Raw genomic sequence first — 18532 nt, 5'->3', positions numbered from 1 at the left:
GGAGTTAGATGATATCTCTAAGTAGTTTTGATTTGCATTTCTCTGATGATTAAGGATGGTGAGCATTTTTTCATATATCTGTAGGCCATGCGCCTATCTTCTTTAGAGAAATTTCTTTTCAAGTCCCTTGCCCAGTGTGAGATGGGATCACTTGATCTTTTCTTGCCAGAATGGGAGAAGATTTTTGTAGGTATTCTGCTGACAAAGGTCTGATAACTACAATCCACAGAGAACTCAAACTAATCAATAAAAAAAGAACAAATAACTCCATTTCTATGTGTGCAAGTAACTTGAATGAAACTTCTCTGTTGAAAACAAGTGCATGGTCTATAAACACATGAAAAAAATGCTCATCATCGTTAATCATCAGAGAAATGCAAATCAAAACCACTCTGAGGTATCATCTAACTCCAGTAAGATTAGCTCACTTCACAAAATCCCAAAACTACAGATGTTGGTAGGGATGCAGAGAGAACGGAACACTTCTACACTGCTGGTAGGAATGAAAGCTAATACAACCTTTTTGGAAAGAAGTTTGGAGAATACTCAGGAACTAAAAGTAGACCTACTCTTCGATCCTGCAATTCCTCTGCTAGGTATATACCCAGATAATCAAAAATTATTTTACAACAAAGACATTTGCACCAGAATGTTTATTGGAACCCAATTCATAATAACCAAGACATGGAAACAGTCCAAGTGCCCATTGACCCATGAATGGATTAACAAATTGTGGTTTATGTACACCATGGAATACTATGCAGCCATAAAAAGACAAAGACTTCACATCTTTTATGTTTACTTGGATGGAACTGGAACATACTATTCTTAGTAAAGTATCTCAAGAATGGAAAAGAAAGTATCCAAGGTACTCAATACTATGAAATCAATATATAATCACCTACACATTCACACAAATGGTAAAATATAACTATAGTCTAGAAAATAGAAGAGAAGAGGAAAGAGAAGGGAGGGGAAGGGAGAGGAGGGAGGGTATCTGGGGGTACCTCACCTAATGTGCATGATGCAATGGTACATTTCAAAACTATTAAGAAAATAGTATAATTGTGATGGATGTGTTACTTAGTTCAGTGTAAGCATTTCACGTTGTATATCAAATCAATACACTGAACCCCATAAATGCATTGATGTACACAGTTATGATTTAATAAAAAAAGTATTTAACACACTTATAATTGAAAATAAAATAAAATAAAATATTGAAAAAAAAGCAAAACACAATTAGAGAGCATCTCACCCCAGTTAGAATGGCTGTTATCAAAAAGATGTGAAATAATGAAATCCAGAGAGAAAGTGGACAATGGGGCACATTCGTGCACTACTGGTGGGAATGTAAAATGGGATAACCATTATGGATAACAGCATAGAGGTTTCTTTGAAAAGTAAAATAGAACTACCATATGATCCAGAAATCTCACTGATGTCACTGCTGGACATAAATCCCAAAGTAAGGAAATCAGTGCACTGATGAGATGTCTTTACGCCAATGTTTATCACACTAGTGTTTACTACAGCCATGTTGTGGAATCAACTTAAGTGTCCATTGACAGATGAAGTGAAAAATAAAATGTGGCATATGTGCACAATGCAACATTATTCAGCCATAAAAAAAAAAAAAAAGAAATCTTGTCTTTTGCAGTAACATGAATGGAACTACAGCTCCTTATTTTAAGTGGAACAACCCAGGCACACAAGGACAGATGCCACATGTATCTGTTCATTTATATGTAGGAGCTAAGAAGTAGACTTCATGGTGGTAGAGAGTGGGATGGTGATTACTGGAGTCTGGAAAGAGACCTGGAGGGGAGGGGGAATGAAGAGATGTAGGCTAAGGGGTACAAAAATATAGTTGGATAGAAGGAATATTTTGTGGTATTTGATAGTACATTAGGAAAATTATACTTGATAATGATTTTTAGTATTTAGTTCTAAGTATCCTAAGAACTATAATGTTCTCCACACACAATAGATAAATATTTGAGGTGATTGATATCTGAATTATCCTGATTTAATCATTGCACATTATATATAAGTATCAAAATATCACAGGAACCCCACAATATGTACAAGTATACTATAGTGATAAAAATAATAATTAAAATTAAAATGTATTTTAGTGCTTAGAAAATGTCCAGCAGGGACTTCCCCTCCTAATACCTTATTGCTGTACACTGTACTACATTGTCTCCTGGTAGGCAGTGAGTCGTCCATTGATCATCTAAGGCAGAAACCAAGGAATCATCACTGACTCTTAAGTCTACATTTTCTTCCCAATCACCAAATTATTTTAATTCTATTTTCTCAATATATTTCAAATATGTCTAATAATGTCCATCTTTACCATTTTTTAATATTTGTCTTTTACTATTTTTGTGTTAGTTCAGGCTACGATCACCTCTTACCCTGGATGTTAAGGCACCTTTTTACTTGGTGTCTGCTTGGAGTCTGTTTCTTTTTCAAAGATATTATTTACACTGTTCTCAGAGTGAACTTTGAATTGTAAATTTGATCCACTCATTTCTCTGCCTCTTAAAAGCTCACCATTGACCTCAGCAGGCATCTAAGCTTCTTACCTTAGTACTCATGACATTACATTAGCCTAACTCTTCTCTGGCATTGTCCCTTTCTTTCCATGCCAAATGTTTGTTTTTCAAGAACAATAAACATTTGCATCATTGCAAACTCCCCCCACCATCCCAGACATACATATATACATTCATTTGTTCAACAAATTGACATTATCCCCTACTGTGTATTAGTGCTTTTCTGAGCACTGGAGAGCAGTGAGTACAAGAATAAATCTTGCCCTCATGTAATTTAGTTTCTGGTACGAAGACAGAAAATAAATAAAAGAATCAGCAAGTCAAAAGATACTGTGATAAATGAGAAAATATAGGATAAATGGAATCTAGGAAGTGCTAATTGGGGGTTAGGGTTCCCGTTTTTAACAGTGTTCACATAAAGTTTTACTGATGATGTGGTTTTTAAACAAACGCAGCAGCAGAAATGGGGGCAAGATGTCTGGGTATTTTCAGGTGAAGAGAGTTCTACCAAATGGCAAGGAAGGAGAATACAGCTATAATGGATAAGGGTACGAGTTGTTGGTGTTAGAGAAGAAGGGGTGATGTTAGCATTTTGAAAGTTATTGAAGGGTTTTGAATATAGTAGTGACCTGCTGATTTACATTTTATAAGATCACTATGACTTTTGTTGAAAAAAAAAATGAAGAAAGACAAAGGGCTGAAGTAGGGAGTTAAAAGGCTTTTGAAAAGATACAGGTGAAAACTAGCAGTGCTCCAGATGGCAATGTCAGTAATGTAGATGGTGAGAAATAATTGAATTCTCGATATATTTTAAAGATTGAGCCAACAGGATTTGGGTAACATTGAATATGCAACACCAGAGAAAAAAAGGAGTCAGGGAAGACTCTAAGCCAGCAGTGTTCAACCTATAGGTTATGACCCCTTTGTAACAATGAAAATACGTCCTGTATCTCAGATATTTACATTGCAATTCATAACAGTAGCAAAATTATAGTTCTGAAGTAGCAACAAAAATAATTTTATGGTTGGGGGTCACCACAACATGAGGAACTATATTAAAGGGTCACGGCATTAGGAAGGTTGAGACGTTGCTACCAGCTTCTGGGAAGGTGGGATGATCATAAGCAGAAATGAAAATAAGTAGTAAATTTGAGAAGGGGAGACCAGGAGCTGACTTTTATGTTTCAGGCGTGTGTATTTAGACATTTAAATGGAAGTGCTTTGCACATGATCATATTTAAAATGAGGAAACTGAGTCCCAGAGGGGAAATAAACCAGAAATACTGAATAGTTTTTGAAGAAAAGCATTTGTTAAGAAAATTATAACCTTATGAATACACCTAAAAATGTATTTGAGATTAATGATCGAGTCTGGAAGGAACACAAGAAAGGAGTAAGAAGTAATAATCATGGGATTTGCCTGACCAAAGTGGGTCTCTCTTTAATCTTAAGTATAATAATCTCCAATTTCTACAGCTCCCTTTGGCACATTGTTCTACTGGCCATATTTTCTGTAGAGAATCTAAAATTAAAATGATGTTGTATACATTATCTAAAAACTCAACAAGACTGATTGCTCTCAGTGTGCACGCATTTACTGCTCTCTAATACCTCGAAATTATGCTGAGTGAGATCTCAGTTGTCGGCTTTCTTGAATGTATTATCTAGGCAGATGAATTTAAATTTTTTAAGGCTCCAGCCAAATAGTTATCCACAGAATCTTATAGTAAAGCTAAAAAGTAAAGTGATTTTTTGTGGATTGTTTACCTCTTATTATTGGGATACAGTGAGCTTGTTGCTAGTATTGTTTTCTTACCAAGAATTTCGGTATCCTCCCTTTATCATGTATATTTGGGCTTCTGGAAAATAGGTTTCTATTATAAAACTTCACTCTATTTACTTTACATTTTAAAAAACGTATTTTGCTATAAAATGTTTTGAAGCAAACACTGGATAGATATATTCAGGGTTTTTTCAGGTTTCTTGCAATGAGAAATTGATTGTCTTTTTAAAAATGACAGCCTTCTAAACCCTAAGGTAGTTGAAATTAGAATAACACAATCATCCATATGTTGTTAGCTCCCTCAGGATTTCCATCCATTATAAAATTTGCAAATCTGGAAATATCAAATTAGTTTGGCTGTTTATCCCTTTAACAAAAAAGAAGAAAAAATAAAAAGATAAAAAGTTCTGCACATTTGCAATTTGTAAATCCAAACAGGGATCTTTCCAGGTCTTAACAGACATCAACTTTCTGTGGGCTCAGTTCCCTGGAATGATTTGGGGATTTTTTCCTACTATAATTGTTTTTTTTGAAGTGATATATTAAGTGGTCCTTTCAGCAGGTATTTTTTTATCTTATCTCTTTTTGTCTTCATGCTAGTTAATCAAAAAGTTGGAAAAAATATCAAAATTTTGCACTGACTCACCTTTTGACTACTAAAATATAGTTTTTAATGTAATATTTATACTTGAACACCTTTTATACTTTTTTCAACTATTAAGCAAATGTGCTGTTTTCTACCCTACATCTGTGAAACCTGTTTGTGAGTAAAGCACAATGCTAGATACCTACAAGGACATGTTCAATAATGAACCTGGCCTTGAGGAGGGGGAAAAACCATATTATAAATGAAGTATATTGAAGCATATAGTAAAGTAGAAAATAAAGAAATGAAAAGAAACTGAATTTTTTCATCAGCACCATTATTTCAGACAATGTGGTATTGAGTTTTTGGGGTTTTTTTTTAAAACAGAGTCTCACTATGTTGCCCTCGGCAGAGTGCTGTGGCATCACAGCTCACAGCAACCTCAAACTCTTGGGCTTAAGTGATTCTCTTGCTTCGGCCTCCCAAGTAGCTGGGACTACAGGTGCCCCGCCACAACACCAGCTATTGCTTTCTAATATGCTATTTTAATTGGATTGTTGTCAATGAGAGGTTTTATTACAAGTGCCATGGGTGTCCAGTAGTAAGGGCCATCGGTGTTGACTGATGCTGTCATGGAAGATGAGAGGAGGAAGCAATGACATTAGAATTGAAAAACAGGAGAAGAAAGGAAGAGTCTCTGGGCAAGGGCAATTGTATAATCAAGACCTGGGAAAAGTGATGCTTTTCCCTCAAAATAATACTGACTATACCAAGTAGGTATAGTCAGAGATTATACTGAGATTCTTAGAGTAGCTTGGTCACAAGGTATTACATTTTGAGACATGAGAATTTGATATGTTGGGTAAAACAGCATACTAAAAATGCCACAGAACCTACAGACTGACTTTGGAGTGTGAATGAAGGAACAAGGGAGGGGGACACGTGCTGTCTATTGATTCTTTGGGTAGTAAGAGTTCAGAGCAGGGCTTCAGGATAGTCAGTCAGCAACCGAGTAGCAACTGCTTCTCCAACCAGAGACTTGTCCCTCATTGGATAAATTCTCTACTCTTCTGAAAAAAAAAATTTTTTTCCTGCACTATTTGTCAAGTGCCAGGCAGAATAAATTTTGTTTCTTCTACCACTGCTTTATGTGCTAGCTTTTCAAACCAAAAGTAGAACAGAATGCATTACAGAATGATTTCAGTCCATGGGAAGTAAATTTTTTCAATTCATTTTATTCCAAGACTGTTATATTTATATTTATTGGGTATTTCAAAAATAATTTTATGTTAGTATTATCTTGATTTAATTAAGCATTGTTAAATAAGTAGGGTAACTATGATGCTGTAGGTATGGTTGTTTGATGTTTTGAAAAACTTAATTTCATTATGCTTTTCACAGTGGCTTTAGGAAGAGGGAGTTATATCGCCTGTGTGTTATTTCATTTCAATGTACAGAAAATATTTTTATGTCCATATCTATTTCCCTCTCTCTCTTACTTCTAGTTTCATATTTAAAGCACAATTTTTCATTGCTATTCATTAGATGTTTCATTTATCTATCCATTTATTTACTCACTGTTTATTAAGCACCTATTATGTATTCCCCACACTGTTGTGCATATGTCAGTAAATTATTAGTTATCAGCCATGTATCAAATCCCATGAAGACATCCATTTACTATTGAATTTTATTCATTCAGTTTTCCCCATTGGTTGTGTTTTATTTCGGAATATGTTAATTTTGCTATATTACTTGCAGTGAGTCCAGCGTTGTATGTGATTAAAACAAAAAAATTCACTAGATTTTTATAGTCTCAGTTCTATTTCAGCTTGCCAAGTTGTCATACAAGTTTAAAGTTAAAGCATTTCCTTCAACATATGCCCCTTACTCATTTTCCTAATTTCTTCATTCCTACTATAAGAAAGTTTCCATCTCTTCTAACATTTTTCCTACAAGATGTTACTCATACTAAAAGTCTTATACATCTATTTCACATCAGTGATTCAATGATTTTTAAATAGATATTTAATGTTTATTTTGGTATGCGCAATACTTTATTATAGCCTCAGTTAAAAGCCTTTTTGAAAATTTTACTGGAATCATTGTTAAAAGTGAAATTTGTATAATGGGGTATAATTGTCCAATGGCAGTGATATCTAAATTTCACTTTCATTCCTTTAAGTATAGATCTTAACATTAGTTGTACAAAAAACAACCTGTAGAGGTCTTTAAAAATACAAATGACTAGATGTTCACCCTTAGCAATCTCAGCAGTAGTCTGGAGTAAAGTCTGTTCATCTTTACTTTAAAAAGCTCTCCAAAGATTTTGAGACACAGCCATAGTTGGAAACCATCTGCTATTGAAATATGCAGAGCTAATATTTTTACTCTGAAGATAAAACGTTATATACTTTAAGAAAAGGGCTGGATCCTGGAAATATTCTTAAAACTCTAAAAATATTAATGGACTAATTTCAGACCTACAAGTAGACCACTCTGGAAGAATTTCATTCTTTCTAGGGAAGAGAACCTGACTTCATGTAACATTCAGTCCCTCTGGGCAATTCTTTTTACCTTTCTCCTTGACTTTATTTTGTTCTTACTAATTTGTAAATCTGTGTTTCCTGATAGAATCCACTGTGATCCATGGAACATATGACATTAGCAATGCCTATTCTTAGCCCCTGTCTCCACCCACTGCACATTCTTCCTCTACTGTTAATATAGCTACCTGTATTCTACTTTCCAAAAGAGAAACATTTTACAGTAAGCACAAAAGTCTACATATGAATGAAGGTAATATCTTATCACTCATGCTTAATAATCTGATTTTATATATAGATAGAATTCTAGGAGGTCTGACAGTTAAGTTCACAAACTCATCTCAGGAAAAGGTCTGAATAATGCTATAGTCATCTTTGAAGTCCTCTCCTTCGGAAGCTATGCACCGATGCCAGCACTTAGTCCACCTTTCAAAGCAATTTTGGAATGCTTTTTCAGGAAGGACATCAGAATTGTCATTGTCCTTCACACAAAAACATGCATCAATAATGATTGCCGCTCAGGAAAACAACCCCACAAGTCAATACAAATACAACTGTGAGACACTGATATACCAAGGTTATGAAACCTTACCAAATTGTTTCTACAGTGCTCCTAACATAAACACATGCTGGCAAATTCATGAACTTAATTGTCAGAATTTGTACAAAGAATAGGAATTAACCAAAATCTTTTCAAAAGTTTTAAAAGGTTTTAAAAGAATGGTAGTTTTTAAAAGCTTTTTAAGGATATTTTGCTTTATTTTCTTGTTTTTGTTTTGTTTTGTTTCTTTTTTTGTTTGTTTTTTTTTCTGTTTTTGGCCAGGGCTGGGTTTGAACCCACCACCTCTGGCATACAGGGCCCGTGCCCTACTCCTTTGAGCCACAGGCTCCACACTGCTTTATTTTCTTTAAGAAAAGTACCACTCTAGGTCGGGGGATCAACCTGTCTGGTTTCCTTGTTTCACTGAGTCTATGAGGAGTTCCTGGGGCATGGGACTTTCATCGTTAAAACCATGAAACTTTCCACAAACCGGGACAAATCAATTACTTAAAGAGTATTAAAGGATATTTTAACAATGTTGATTTTACTGATTCATAAGCATGATATGATTTTTCATTTATTTATGTCCTTTGCAATTTCTTTCCTCATTCTTTCATAGTTCTCCTTGTAGAAATCTTCCCCTCCTTGGTTAAGTATATTCCTAGGTATTTTATTTTCAATGTAGCTGTTGTGAATGGAATTGGGTCTTTGATTTGACTCTCAGCTTGATTGTTATTGGTATATAGAAATGCTACTGATTTATGTACATTGAGACTTTGTACCTGAGACTTTGCTGAATCCTTTTTATCAATTCTAGTCATCTCATTGTGGAGTCTTTGGGGTTTCCAGACATAAGATCATGTTTTTAGTAAAAAGCGATAGTTTGACCTCACTTCCAAATGAATGTCCTTTATCTTTTTCTCTTGCCTGATTACTCTGGCTAGGACTTCCAGAACTATACTGAATAGAAGTTGTAACAGTGGGCACCCTTGTCTTGTTTCAGTTTGTAGTTAAAATGTTTTTACAGTCTCCATGAAAATACCAATGTCATATTTCACATACCTAGAAAAAATAATTCTGCTCTTTATTTGGAACCTGAAAAGCACTCACATAGCCAAAGCAACTGTACATGAAAAGAACAAATCTGGAGGCATCGTTACCAGATTTCAAATTATAGCACAAGCCCCTAATTACAAAAACAGCATGGTATTGGCACAAAAATAGAGAAATAGACCAATGGAACAGAACAGAGAACTCAGATATAAAACAATCTACTTATATCCAACTGATCTTTGATAAAGCAGACAACAATGTATGTCACAGCCCATCGGGCCCCTATGGCTCTGGTCTCAATCACTGCAGGAAGAAACCAGGCATGAGGAGGATTAGACGTGCAAGCTTGAGGGAGGTGGGCTAGCCTTTCTTTGCAGGGTAGCCCCAGGCAACCTCTGCACTAGCCTTTTATTGAGACAGAACAATACAAGTGAGGGGAGTAATTAACAATGACTACATGCTGAAGGCTCAGGCACTTGGTCCACAAGGAATGAATGGCCCAAGGTTCACCCCTCAGATCATCTTGCTCAAATGTCATCTGGCTCTTGGTGTCCTCTACAAATGTACACTAAGGAAAAGAAGCCCTATTCAATAAATGGTGCAATAAAATTGGATAGCCACATGCAGAAAAATGAAACAAGATTCCCATCTTTCACCACTGACAGAAATGAATTAAAGATGGATAAAAAGATTTAAATCTAAGGCACTAAACCATAAGAATTTTAGAAAAAAGTTTATAATGTCAGCCTAGGCAAAGAATTTATGAAGAGACTATGGTGGCATTTACCACCACAACAAAAATAAATAAATGGATTTGATTAAACTAAAACCTGCTCTACAGCTAAGTAAACAATCAGCAGAGCAAACAGACAAGCTACTAAGGGGGAGAAAATTTTTGCAAGGCATACATCTGATAAAGGGCAAATGTCCAGATTCCACAAAGAACTCAAGTAATATCAACAATAAAAAAAATAACCCCATTAAGAAGTGGTCAAAAGACATAGAAGCTTTTCAAAAGAATATAGACAAATGGTGAATAAATAGGAAAAAGCGCCCAACATCACTAACCATCATGGAAATGCAAATCGAAACGACCATGAGATATCACTTACCCTGGTTAGGATGTCTTTTATTAAAAAGTCTAAAACAAAGATGCTGGCATGGATCTGGAGAAAAAGAAATACTTAACACACTGTTAATGAGATTGCAATTAGTACAGCCTCTATGGAAAACAGTATGGAAATTCCTTAAAGAACTAAAAGTAGACCTGCCATTCAGTTCAGCAATTCCACTGATAGGTATCCAGTTGAAGGAAGAGAAGTCATTTTATCAAAAAGATACCTAAACGTAAGTGTTTATCAGTGTATTTCATAATTGCCAAGATGTGGAATCACCCTAAGTGCCCATCAATTTAAGAGCAGGTTAATAAGATGTGGTATTCCTTGGAGTACTATGCAGCCATAAAAAATAATTAATTAATGCCTTTTGCAATAGTTTGGATGGAACTGGAGACCATTGTTCTAATTGAAGTGTCTAAAGAATGAAAAAACAAACACCGTATGTACTCACTATTAGGGAAGTAAAAATCATTGAAATCAAACAAAGGGGAGGGACAAAAACGTACCTAAGATAAGGTGACTAGACGTCCCACTTTTGGCAGGACAATCCCGATTTTTAGCAATTTGTCCAACGTCCCATGGCATTTTTAAAAAGTCCCAATTTTTGGAAAGAATGCACAACAAGCTAGGGAACCGCGAGAGAATGGGAAGGAAATAGCCATGTGGCTATTTTGCCAGGATATGAGTTTTATATTATTTTTGTTAATTTTATAATGTTAACGTTTAATAATAACAAATAATTGTTGAGAACTGATTATCGAGAACTGCTTATCAAAGTTTGCATTGTTGATCAGTTGTTAGAATTCGACCACCATTGTTTGGACTTAATGAACAATGGCGTTTTTTGGCATTGACAACGACGAAAACATTTTGTAACTGTCTCTCAGATAATACACATTGTACTGTGTGCTAGTGCTAGTTAAACAAGTGATGTTAACAAATCAGCTATTCAGATAATTTAGGTAATTTATTTATTTCATGAATTTAGCAGACAGTACTCGTATTATTTATATTTTATAGTGGTGGCAAAAAGTCTAGCGCTGCCCTTGAAAGTGATACTTATGACTTAAGAGGTATCATTATTAAAAAAATACATTGATAAGGAAAAGGTTAAATCTTCGGCATCAGCAAAAATCACAATAGAGAACAAATGGTTAGAAATATTTCATCATTTTGAAACAAACAATGTTCCATACAGTAATGCACTAAAAATTGTGGGATACGTGCTGTCCTTACCAGGAACTAATGCTGCGACTGAATGCGTTTTTTTCTACGGTAAATAAAGTGTGGAAATCAGAAAAATCACAATTAAGTGTTGAGACTTTGAAAGCCATTTTATGTGTGAAATATAATTTAACAAATTCTTGTGAAAAATTTCATGACCTTTTAAACAACGACAACAATCTACTAAAAAAAAATTTCACTCTAGTGAGAAATATTCCAAAGAATAAAATAGTACTATACATAATTTTTTAATGTATTTGTAAATTGTACTTATGTTGAAATTAAAAAAAATATATATTACAATACTATTTTTGCATTCTATGAAAATTTTTGTTGTTCCATATAGACCAAATTTTTAATTAAGAACCCTCTCTCCCCGGTCAAAGTGTCCCACTTTATCAATGTTAAAATCTGGTCACCTTAACCTAAGAGTTACAATGAACAGTGTTTAGGTGATGGAGACACTTATAGTAGATCAAACATTACAAAAGTGATCCATGTTGCCAAAAGCATTTGTACACCCTTAATATTTTTAAATTTAAATAGTAATTTTTAAAAAGAATACTGAATAATTAATATTGCTAATTCAAAAAATTAAATGGTAACAGTGATGACCTAAAATCAACCCATATTTTAAGGTTCATATTAAATATAACTTCTTCTAAACTAGCTAGAAATAACCTCTTCCCCATCTAAATTCATAAATACTTTATCATTCTTATACCATTTAGGGTTTTAAAACACTTGTCAGAGTTACCTATATACATATTTTATCCTTGACACTATGTGGACAATTCTTTTAAGGCATGATGTATGATTTATATTTAATTCCCCGTATCTTCTTCCATGGTGTTCCACATTGACTGTGTCAGAAAGGATTCATTAAAAGGAATGAAGGAGCCCACCAGTGAAATAGATAATACTGACAGTACTTAATATACCAAAGTGTAATGAAGGAACTAAAACTCAGTGATACATGATTGAGAAAAGCTAGGTTGGGTCCTCTGTACCACCAGATAACTACGTGCCAGCTCCCTTAATTGTGTATGTGGGCATCGTGTGTACACAAAATGTGATATATGCACACTGTAAAATCTGAAAGTTGCTTTTGAGTGTTCACTGTTAGCTTGGTCATCGAATGTTCTCAAGAACTAATCCAGACTTTCAACCTCGCCTGCAGTGCTCTGTACCATAAACACCCCTTTTCCACTTCTGATAGTTGATCGCAATACTTTACAAAGAAAAATTGGTCTGCAAGAAAAAAATTATTCACTCCACCCTTATATATTGTCATACATTAAAAGTAGAACACTGATTAAAGATTTAAACATGAGTTCCAGGAAGGAAACAGCAATGCTTGTATATATTCATAATTCCGAATTTTATGTATGCATTTCATGATGAAAGAACGGTAGGTGTATTTCTAGACCATTTTCTGGCTTAACAACTTTTTTGTTCTTATGGCTGAGTAGTGTGTTTTAAAACTCTTATTAGTTGTTTTGTATTTAATATGCTTTTAAGTGCTTTTTATGCAAGGAAAGTTGTTTGTAAAAGTTTCCTGCTCATTTCTTTGAAAATATAACTGACAGCTCTTAAAAGAACAAATTCATCAGTGCTTTCAGTTCACATTAAAATATGTAAAAATATTGCTTTCATCAATTTTCAATTAAAATGATTATTATACAGACTTTTATACACTTTTATAACTCACTTTTTTATTGTTTTTAGTTACTGATGCAAATGTGAAGAATGAAAGTCTTTCATCTGTGCAACAGCTTGGCATTAAAATGACTGTCAGGTATAGTACAGGGAAATATCTCTCTTGTGCATTTCCAGAATTTGTTTTATCTTTCTATGTGCTTAATAGTATTTAATTTAACAACCTCCTATTTTATATACTTTAAATGCAGAATTTGTCATTCATAAAATAATAGCCTTATTTTTGAGGCTATCAGCACATGGTTAAAATACGCGTGCAAGTAAATCGTTTATGGTTCATTATTATTCCAGAGACTAATTAAAGTGTGTTTAAGGACCAATGGCTGTTATATTTTTTCCAAAAATAACATTGTAAATATCAGCACTTTGGTAACACAATCATACTATTTTCTGTAATCTGATTTATTCTATGGTAATAAATACAAGAGTACACTAAGAATAGGTGCAGAGGTTAAAATGAATAAAACCCAATTATTGTAATTTGAATTTTTAATACTTACATTGTAATTTTCAGAGGAAATGGGCAAATCCATACAGTGGAGGAGGAGTCATGGACTGAATCTTTGAAACTTCCCTTTCTTATTATATAGAGTTCTCAATACTTTTATTTTTCTTTTAGCGTCATCTTTAGAATCAAAACTAACCTATTGATATTGTGAGAGCCAAACTAACTCAAATCAAACTAACTCCTTTTTGTTGTTTACTCAGAACAACAGGCCGCTGCATGCCAAGGACATTATCGCATACCTGGGTGTTGGGCAAGCCCCCTTGTGCACTCAGCCCACATCCTGACCCCCTCCCCTCTTTGCACTCGCCACTCTACTATGCACATGCCCCACTTGCCCCCTTAAGCTCTCAGCCCACCCTCTTTGCACTCGCCACTCTACTCTGCACACGCCCCACTTGCCCCCTTTGCACAACGTTTATCCCTTTCTTCTTATTTGCTCACCTGAGACAAAGAGAATTCGTCCCTGAGCCAAGCAGCCCAGAACACGACCACCCTGTACCTGTCAGTTTGGGACAGACATGGTTTACCTACCAACAAGGAGACAGTGGGGTGGACTAATGGGAGAGAAGAGGGAGGGGTATAAAGGGACATTCTGGATAGTCTGTAAGGGCTGTTCCCGCTTTTTCTTAAAGGGGCAGCCCAGGCTCTGAGCTTGAATAAAAACTCCTCATGCTTTTGCAGGGATGTTCAGACTCTCAGAGTGGTGCTTGAATTGAGTCTGGGGGCTTACAATATTACATGTTTTAGATTAAGTTCAGGAAAAAAATGCTTGTTCTACTACTCATTTGCAGGGAATCATCTTTTTGTTCTCTCATTACTGTTTCATCTTCCTTTAAATTTGTTAAGTATTTACTGTATGAATACTGCTAATCAAATATATCATAGCCACCAGAAGAATATATTTAGAGTTAATCTTTCCTAGGTGCTCTTTATAAAATTGTTATCCTGACAGTGGAAATTTAAAAACTTGAAACCTTAGGATCTCGAGAGGAATACATTTTGCTGCATTTCAGACAATTAATGTACAATGCAAGGCCAGATATTTCACATTGTATATGTTTTGTGGGTTTTAATGTAGGTATGGCAAGTTCCTCAACCTGCTAAAAGACGGTGCAGAGAATGATCTTACCTTGATTTTAAAACACTGTAAGAGATTCCTGAAACAACAGCAAGTTTCCATAAAATCTTCTCTTCATATCCTTTTTGACTGAATTCATAATAGCTGAAGTTTCTTCATGTATTTTTCCTAATTCTTTGATGAGATACCTTGACATAGTTATAGTAAAATAAGCTATGCTATAATTTGTTATATTTTAAGTATGCATTTTATTGAGTTATAATCATTAGATTCAGTTGTATTCATTGAATCTTAAACTGAGTAAAGTCACGAGAATATATTTTCAGACAAAATAGGTTTTACAAATTCAGAATTTCTGTTTCTTTTTGTTTACCATGTCCATTTATTATTTCATTTGAATTGGTTATCTTTCAAAAATGAGGTGTGACTCGAAGAAAAAAAAGTATACAAACAATTTACACTACTGAATTCTAAAATGTATAAACTGTATTATGTTTGGCCATGTCAGTCATTTAGCAGGTAACCTTAGCTACAGAAAGGGTGATACATGACTTGAACCAGTGTGTGTGTGTTTTCACAAAGAAGTAACTTTCCCTTCAGTTGCTGCTGCCATTGACCTCTATTGGACATGTGCCTTAAAATAGAGATCATGTAAGTGAGTCATTTTCATTAATGAAGATTAATTTACTCAGTGGCTTGTATGTAGTTGAAAACACGATGCAAAGTGCCGTGAGTATCTCTTTCCTGATAGAGATAATGGAAGTGAATATAATGTGGTAAAACTTCCTTAACTGTGTTTTCAGTCTGCCTCCAAGAGAATTATGCTGGCCACGACTGGTTTGTATCTTCTCTGTTCATGATAATGTTGGGGGACAAAGAGAAAACATTCCACTTTCTTCAGCAGTTCTCCAGACTTCTGGCCTCGGCTTTCCTTTGGTTGCCAAGACTACATATTTCTGTAAGACTTTCTAGTCTGTTTTTGAAAGAGGGTTTGAAGGACCATCACATTTAAATTCACTGGAATATTTTTTTTATTTGTAGAGGACTCTAATAATTTATATTTGTTTTTCTACTTGAATACTTTGTGACTAACTCTTGAAGATATAAATTTCACACTTTCTCAAATACTTGATGTCTTATTTATGGTAACTAAATAAAAAATGAATGATCATAGAATTATGTCATGAAATAGAAACATGATACTGAAATAAGTTTAAAATTTAAAAATTTTAACTTTAAAAATTTTTGTAAGTTACATTAGTTAAACTCTATACGTGAAAAAAAACTATTGGATTCGTGTTTTTTATTGTTGCTTTATTAGAAAGAATCTCTTGGTGGTTAAATCACAATCTAAGAAAATCACTAAGTAGAAATCATAACTATATTTCAATATAAGAAAATCACTTTTAAGTACATTTTTGAAATCTTCACTGAGTTATTATTAAGCTATTGTAATGTATTTTAAAAGATTTTACTAGTTTTATGAGATCTTAGAGGAGAAATCAGCCACCTATATTAGCTATGCAATACTTTCCAAACATTTTCCATGACATGTTGCATTTGATAGTGAACTCACATGACTCTCAAGGATAAGTTAAGGGGACTAGTCAGTATCTATGTGGTATTAATGAACATACCAAGTATTTTTTACAATATGTATTTCTGATAAGAAAAATCAGTTCATCAAGGAATTCATTAAGAATTAAAATTTTATAGTTTTACAAATTGAAGGAAAAAATAAAATCAGTTCATCAAGGAATCATAAAAAAATGAAATTTTATAATTTTATGAACTGAAATTTATATAGCTTGAAATAGTGTATGCAATTACTGAACAAAAATTTCCAGTTCTTGCTCTTCACCATAATGAGAAATTTTGCTTCCATGACCTGAAGGAAAGAAATGGTAAAAAAAAATAAAAAATAAAAAAAAGTATGTATTGGCTTTTCTCCAATATTTCCATTTCTTTTAAATTATACTTAAAATCTTATAGCTCTTCGATTTACAAATGGGATGTTGAAAATCTTTTGATAATGTTTACAGATTTTGAGTCCACTCACGCATTGTCCTTTCAAATATTTTAAAATAATACCTGCACTCTGCTTGTCTTAATAATTCTACTTTAGTGTTCCAATTAAGACACCATCTAAAAATAAGCAGTGAACAATATTACACTGTAATTTTCTAAAGTTGCATTTCTGGTACACTTTGAATCTATAAACTTTTTAGTAACACGCTTTTTATAACATCAGCAATCTTGTGGTCTGATAGCATTTTTTCACATAAAACTGAAAATAGGTAGGACTCTGGTAGCTTAGATTTTATTTGACTTATTTTGATAGCATCATTTTATATGGGATGCAGGTCTGTGAATGGAATGGAGTGACACATTACTGGAATCTCAGTTTTCAGAATGAACTCTTGATCTAAAGCTTTGACATCTTTCTATTGGTGCAGCTATCCTGTCTGTGAAGACTTACAGAGTCCTTTCCACATGAACATTTTTTCTTTTCAAGTACAAATACATCAAGTGAAATACTTTATTACCAGCAATGGTTTTTATTTTTGTGTGTGTGTGATTCTTTGCGAAACAAATAGCATTCTGTTAAGATACCTCTACAGGAATTAATCTGGAGTTGTTACCTAAGTGTCTGTACAGTCACTGCTCCAATGGTATAAATGGTTTTGATTTAATCTTTTGAATTATTATTTACTCTTTGCGACTTGACTTGGTAGTGCATTGAATAATAGTCTTCACCTATTATATAAAAAGTGGTATCTTTTCTATTTCATTTGTTCTATTGTCTCAAACATTGAGCTGATAGTTTACATGCAAGTTGATACAGTAAGCAAATCTGTACTGCTCTGACACTTTGCTTTGGCTATTAATAACAGAAACTTGTCTACCTTCTTGAGCTCGGTTTCATATTATCGTAAAAGCCTCACTAATCATCAGCCTGTTCTTCCAATCCACTTTCCTCAACTACATTACCCTGTTCTGTTTTCTTAACTGTTTTTACATAGCCTATATCAAGTCGTAATACAATAGTTAATGGATGTATTCATTTTCTGTGAAGACAAGGTTTTCTGTTTTGTTCCGAGATGTATCCCTAGATGGCCCATCGTATTCACTCCATAAGTGTATGTTGAGTGTATGACTTATTAACATAGAACCATGTAAAGCACAGAGACTTTTAGTCTTCAGAAAATATGTTTAAAGATATTAATTCCCTGCATTCATAAGAATGTTTTAAACAGATCACCTTAAAAGGATCTATAAAATAAGCAAAATGGTAATTAATGAAACATTAATTTGAAGTTCTTAAAATTTTATAAACTGTTACTATACTAGTCATTTGAAATACAAATAATTTTTAAAATTTACCCTTTGAAGTCATTTAATACAGAAGAATAAGTTTTGATTTAATTAAATTACCTTCAATTACTATTTTTAAGAAAAAACAACTTTCTAAATGACAAAATAATAATTTTTTATGGAATTTCATCAAGAATGAGAGTTTGGCCAAGTGTTAACATTAAAACCACCAATTACACCTGGCTTGGCACCTGTAGCTCAGTGGCTAGGGTGCTGGCCACATACACTGGGGCTGGCGGGTTTGAACCCTACCCTGGCCTGCCAAACAATGACAACTACAACAAAAAAACCAGCCAGGTGTCATGACAGGTGCCTGTAGTCCCAGCTACTTGGGAGGCTGAGGCAAGAGAATCTCTTAAGCCCAGGAATTTGAGGTTGCTGTGAGCTCTGATGTGTGAGTGATATAGTGAGACTCTGTCTCAAAAAAAAAAAAAAAA

At 34.0% G+C, this 18532-nt stretch overlaps 1 protein-coding gene across 1 annotated transcript in view; it reads left to right on the top strand.

Moving 5' to 3' along the window:
- Positions 1–18532, top strand: part of TBC1D32 (TBC1 domain family member 32) — a 231150-nt gene that overhangs the window by 192731 nt on the left and 19887 nt on the right. The window contains exons 28-30 of the mRNA XM_023512752.1: positions 13144–13213; positions 14721–14836; positions 15524–15678. Coding sequence (XP_023368520.1) covers positions 13144–13213; positions 14721–14836; positions 15524–15678 — 341 coding nt within the window. The remainder of the gene's footprint in view (positions 1–13143; positions 13214–14720; positions 14837–15523; positions 15679–18532) is intronic.

The sequence above is a fragment of the Otolemur garnettii genome, unplaced genomic scaffold (genome assembly GCF_000181295.1).
Source record: "Otolemur garnettii isolate 467f Iridium unplaced genomic scaffold, OtoGar3 scaffold00002, whole genome shotgun sequence".
Taxonomy (NCBI): Eukaryota; Metazoa; Chordata; class Mammalia; order Primates; family Galagidae; genus Otolemur; species Otolemur garnettii.
The sequence above is the reverse complement of the archived record's forward strand: the minus strand, read 5'-3'. Positions and strand labels throughout refer to the sequence as shown.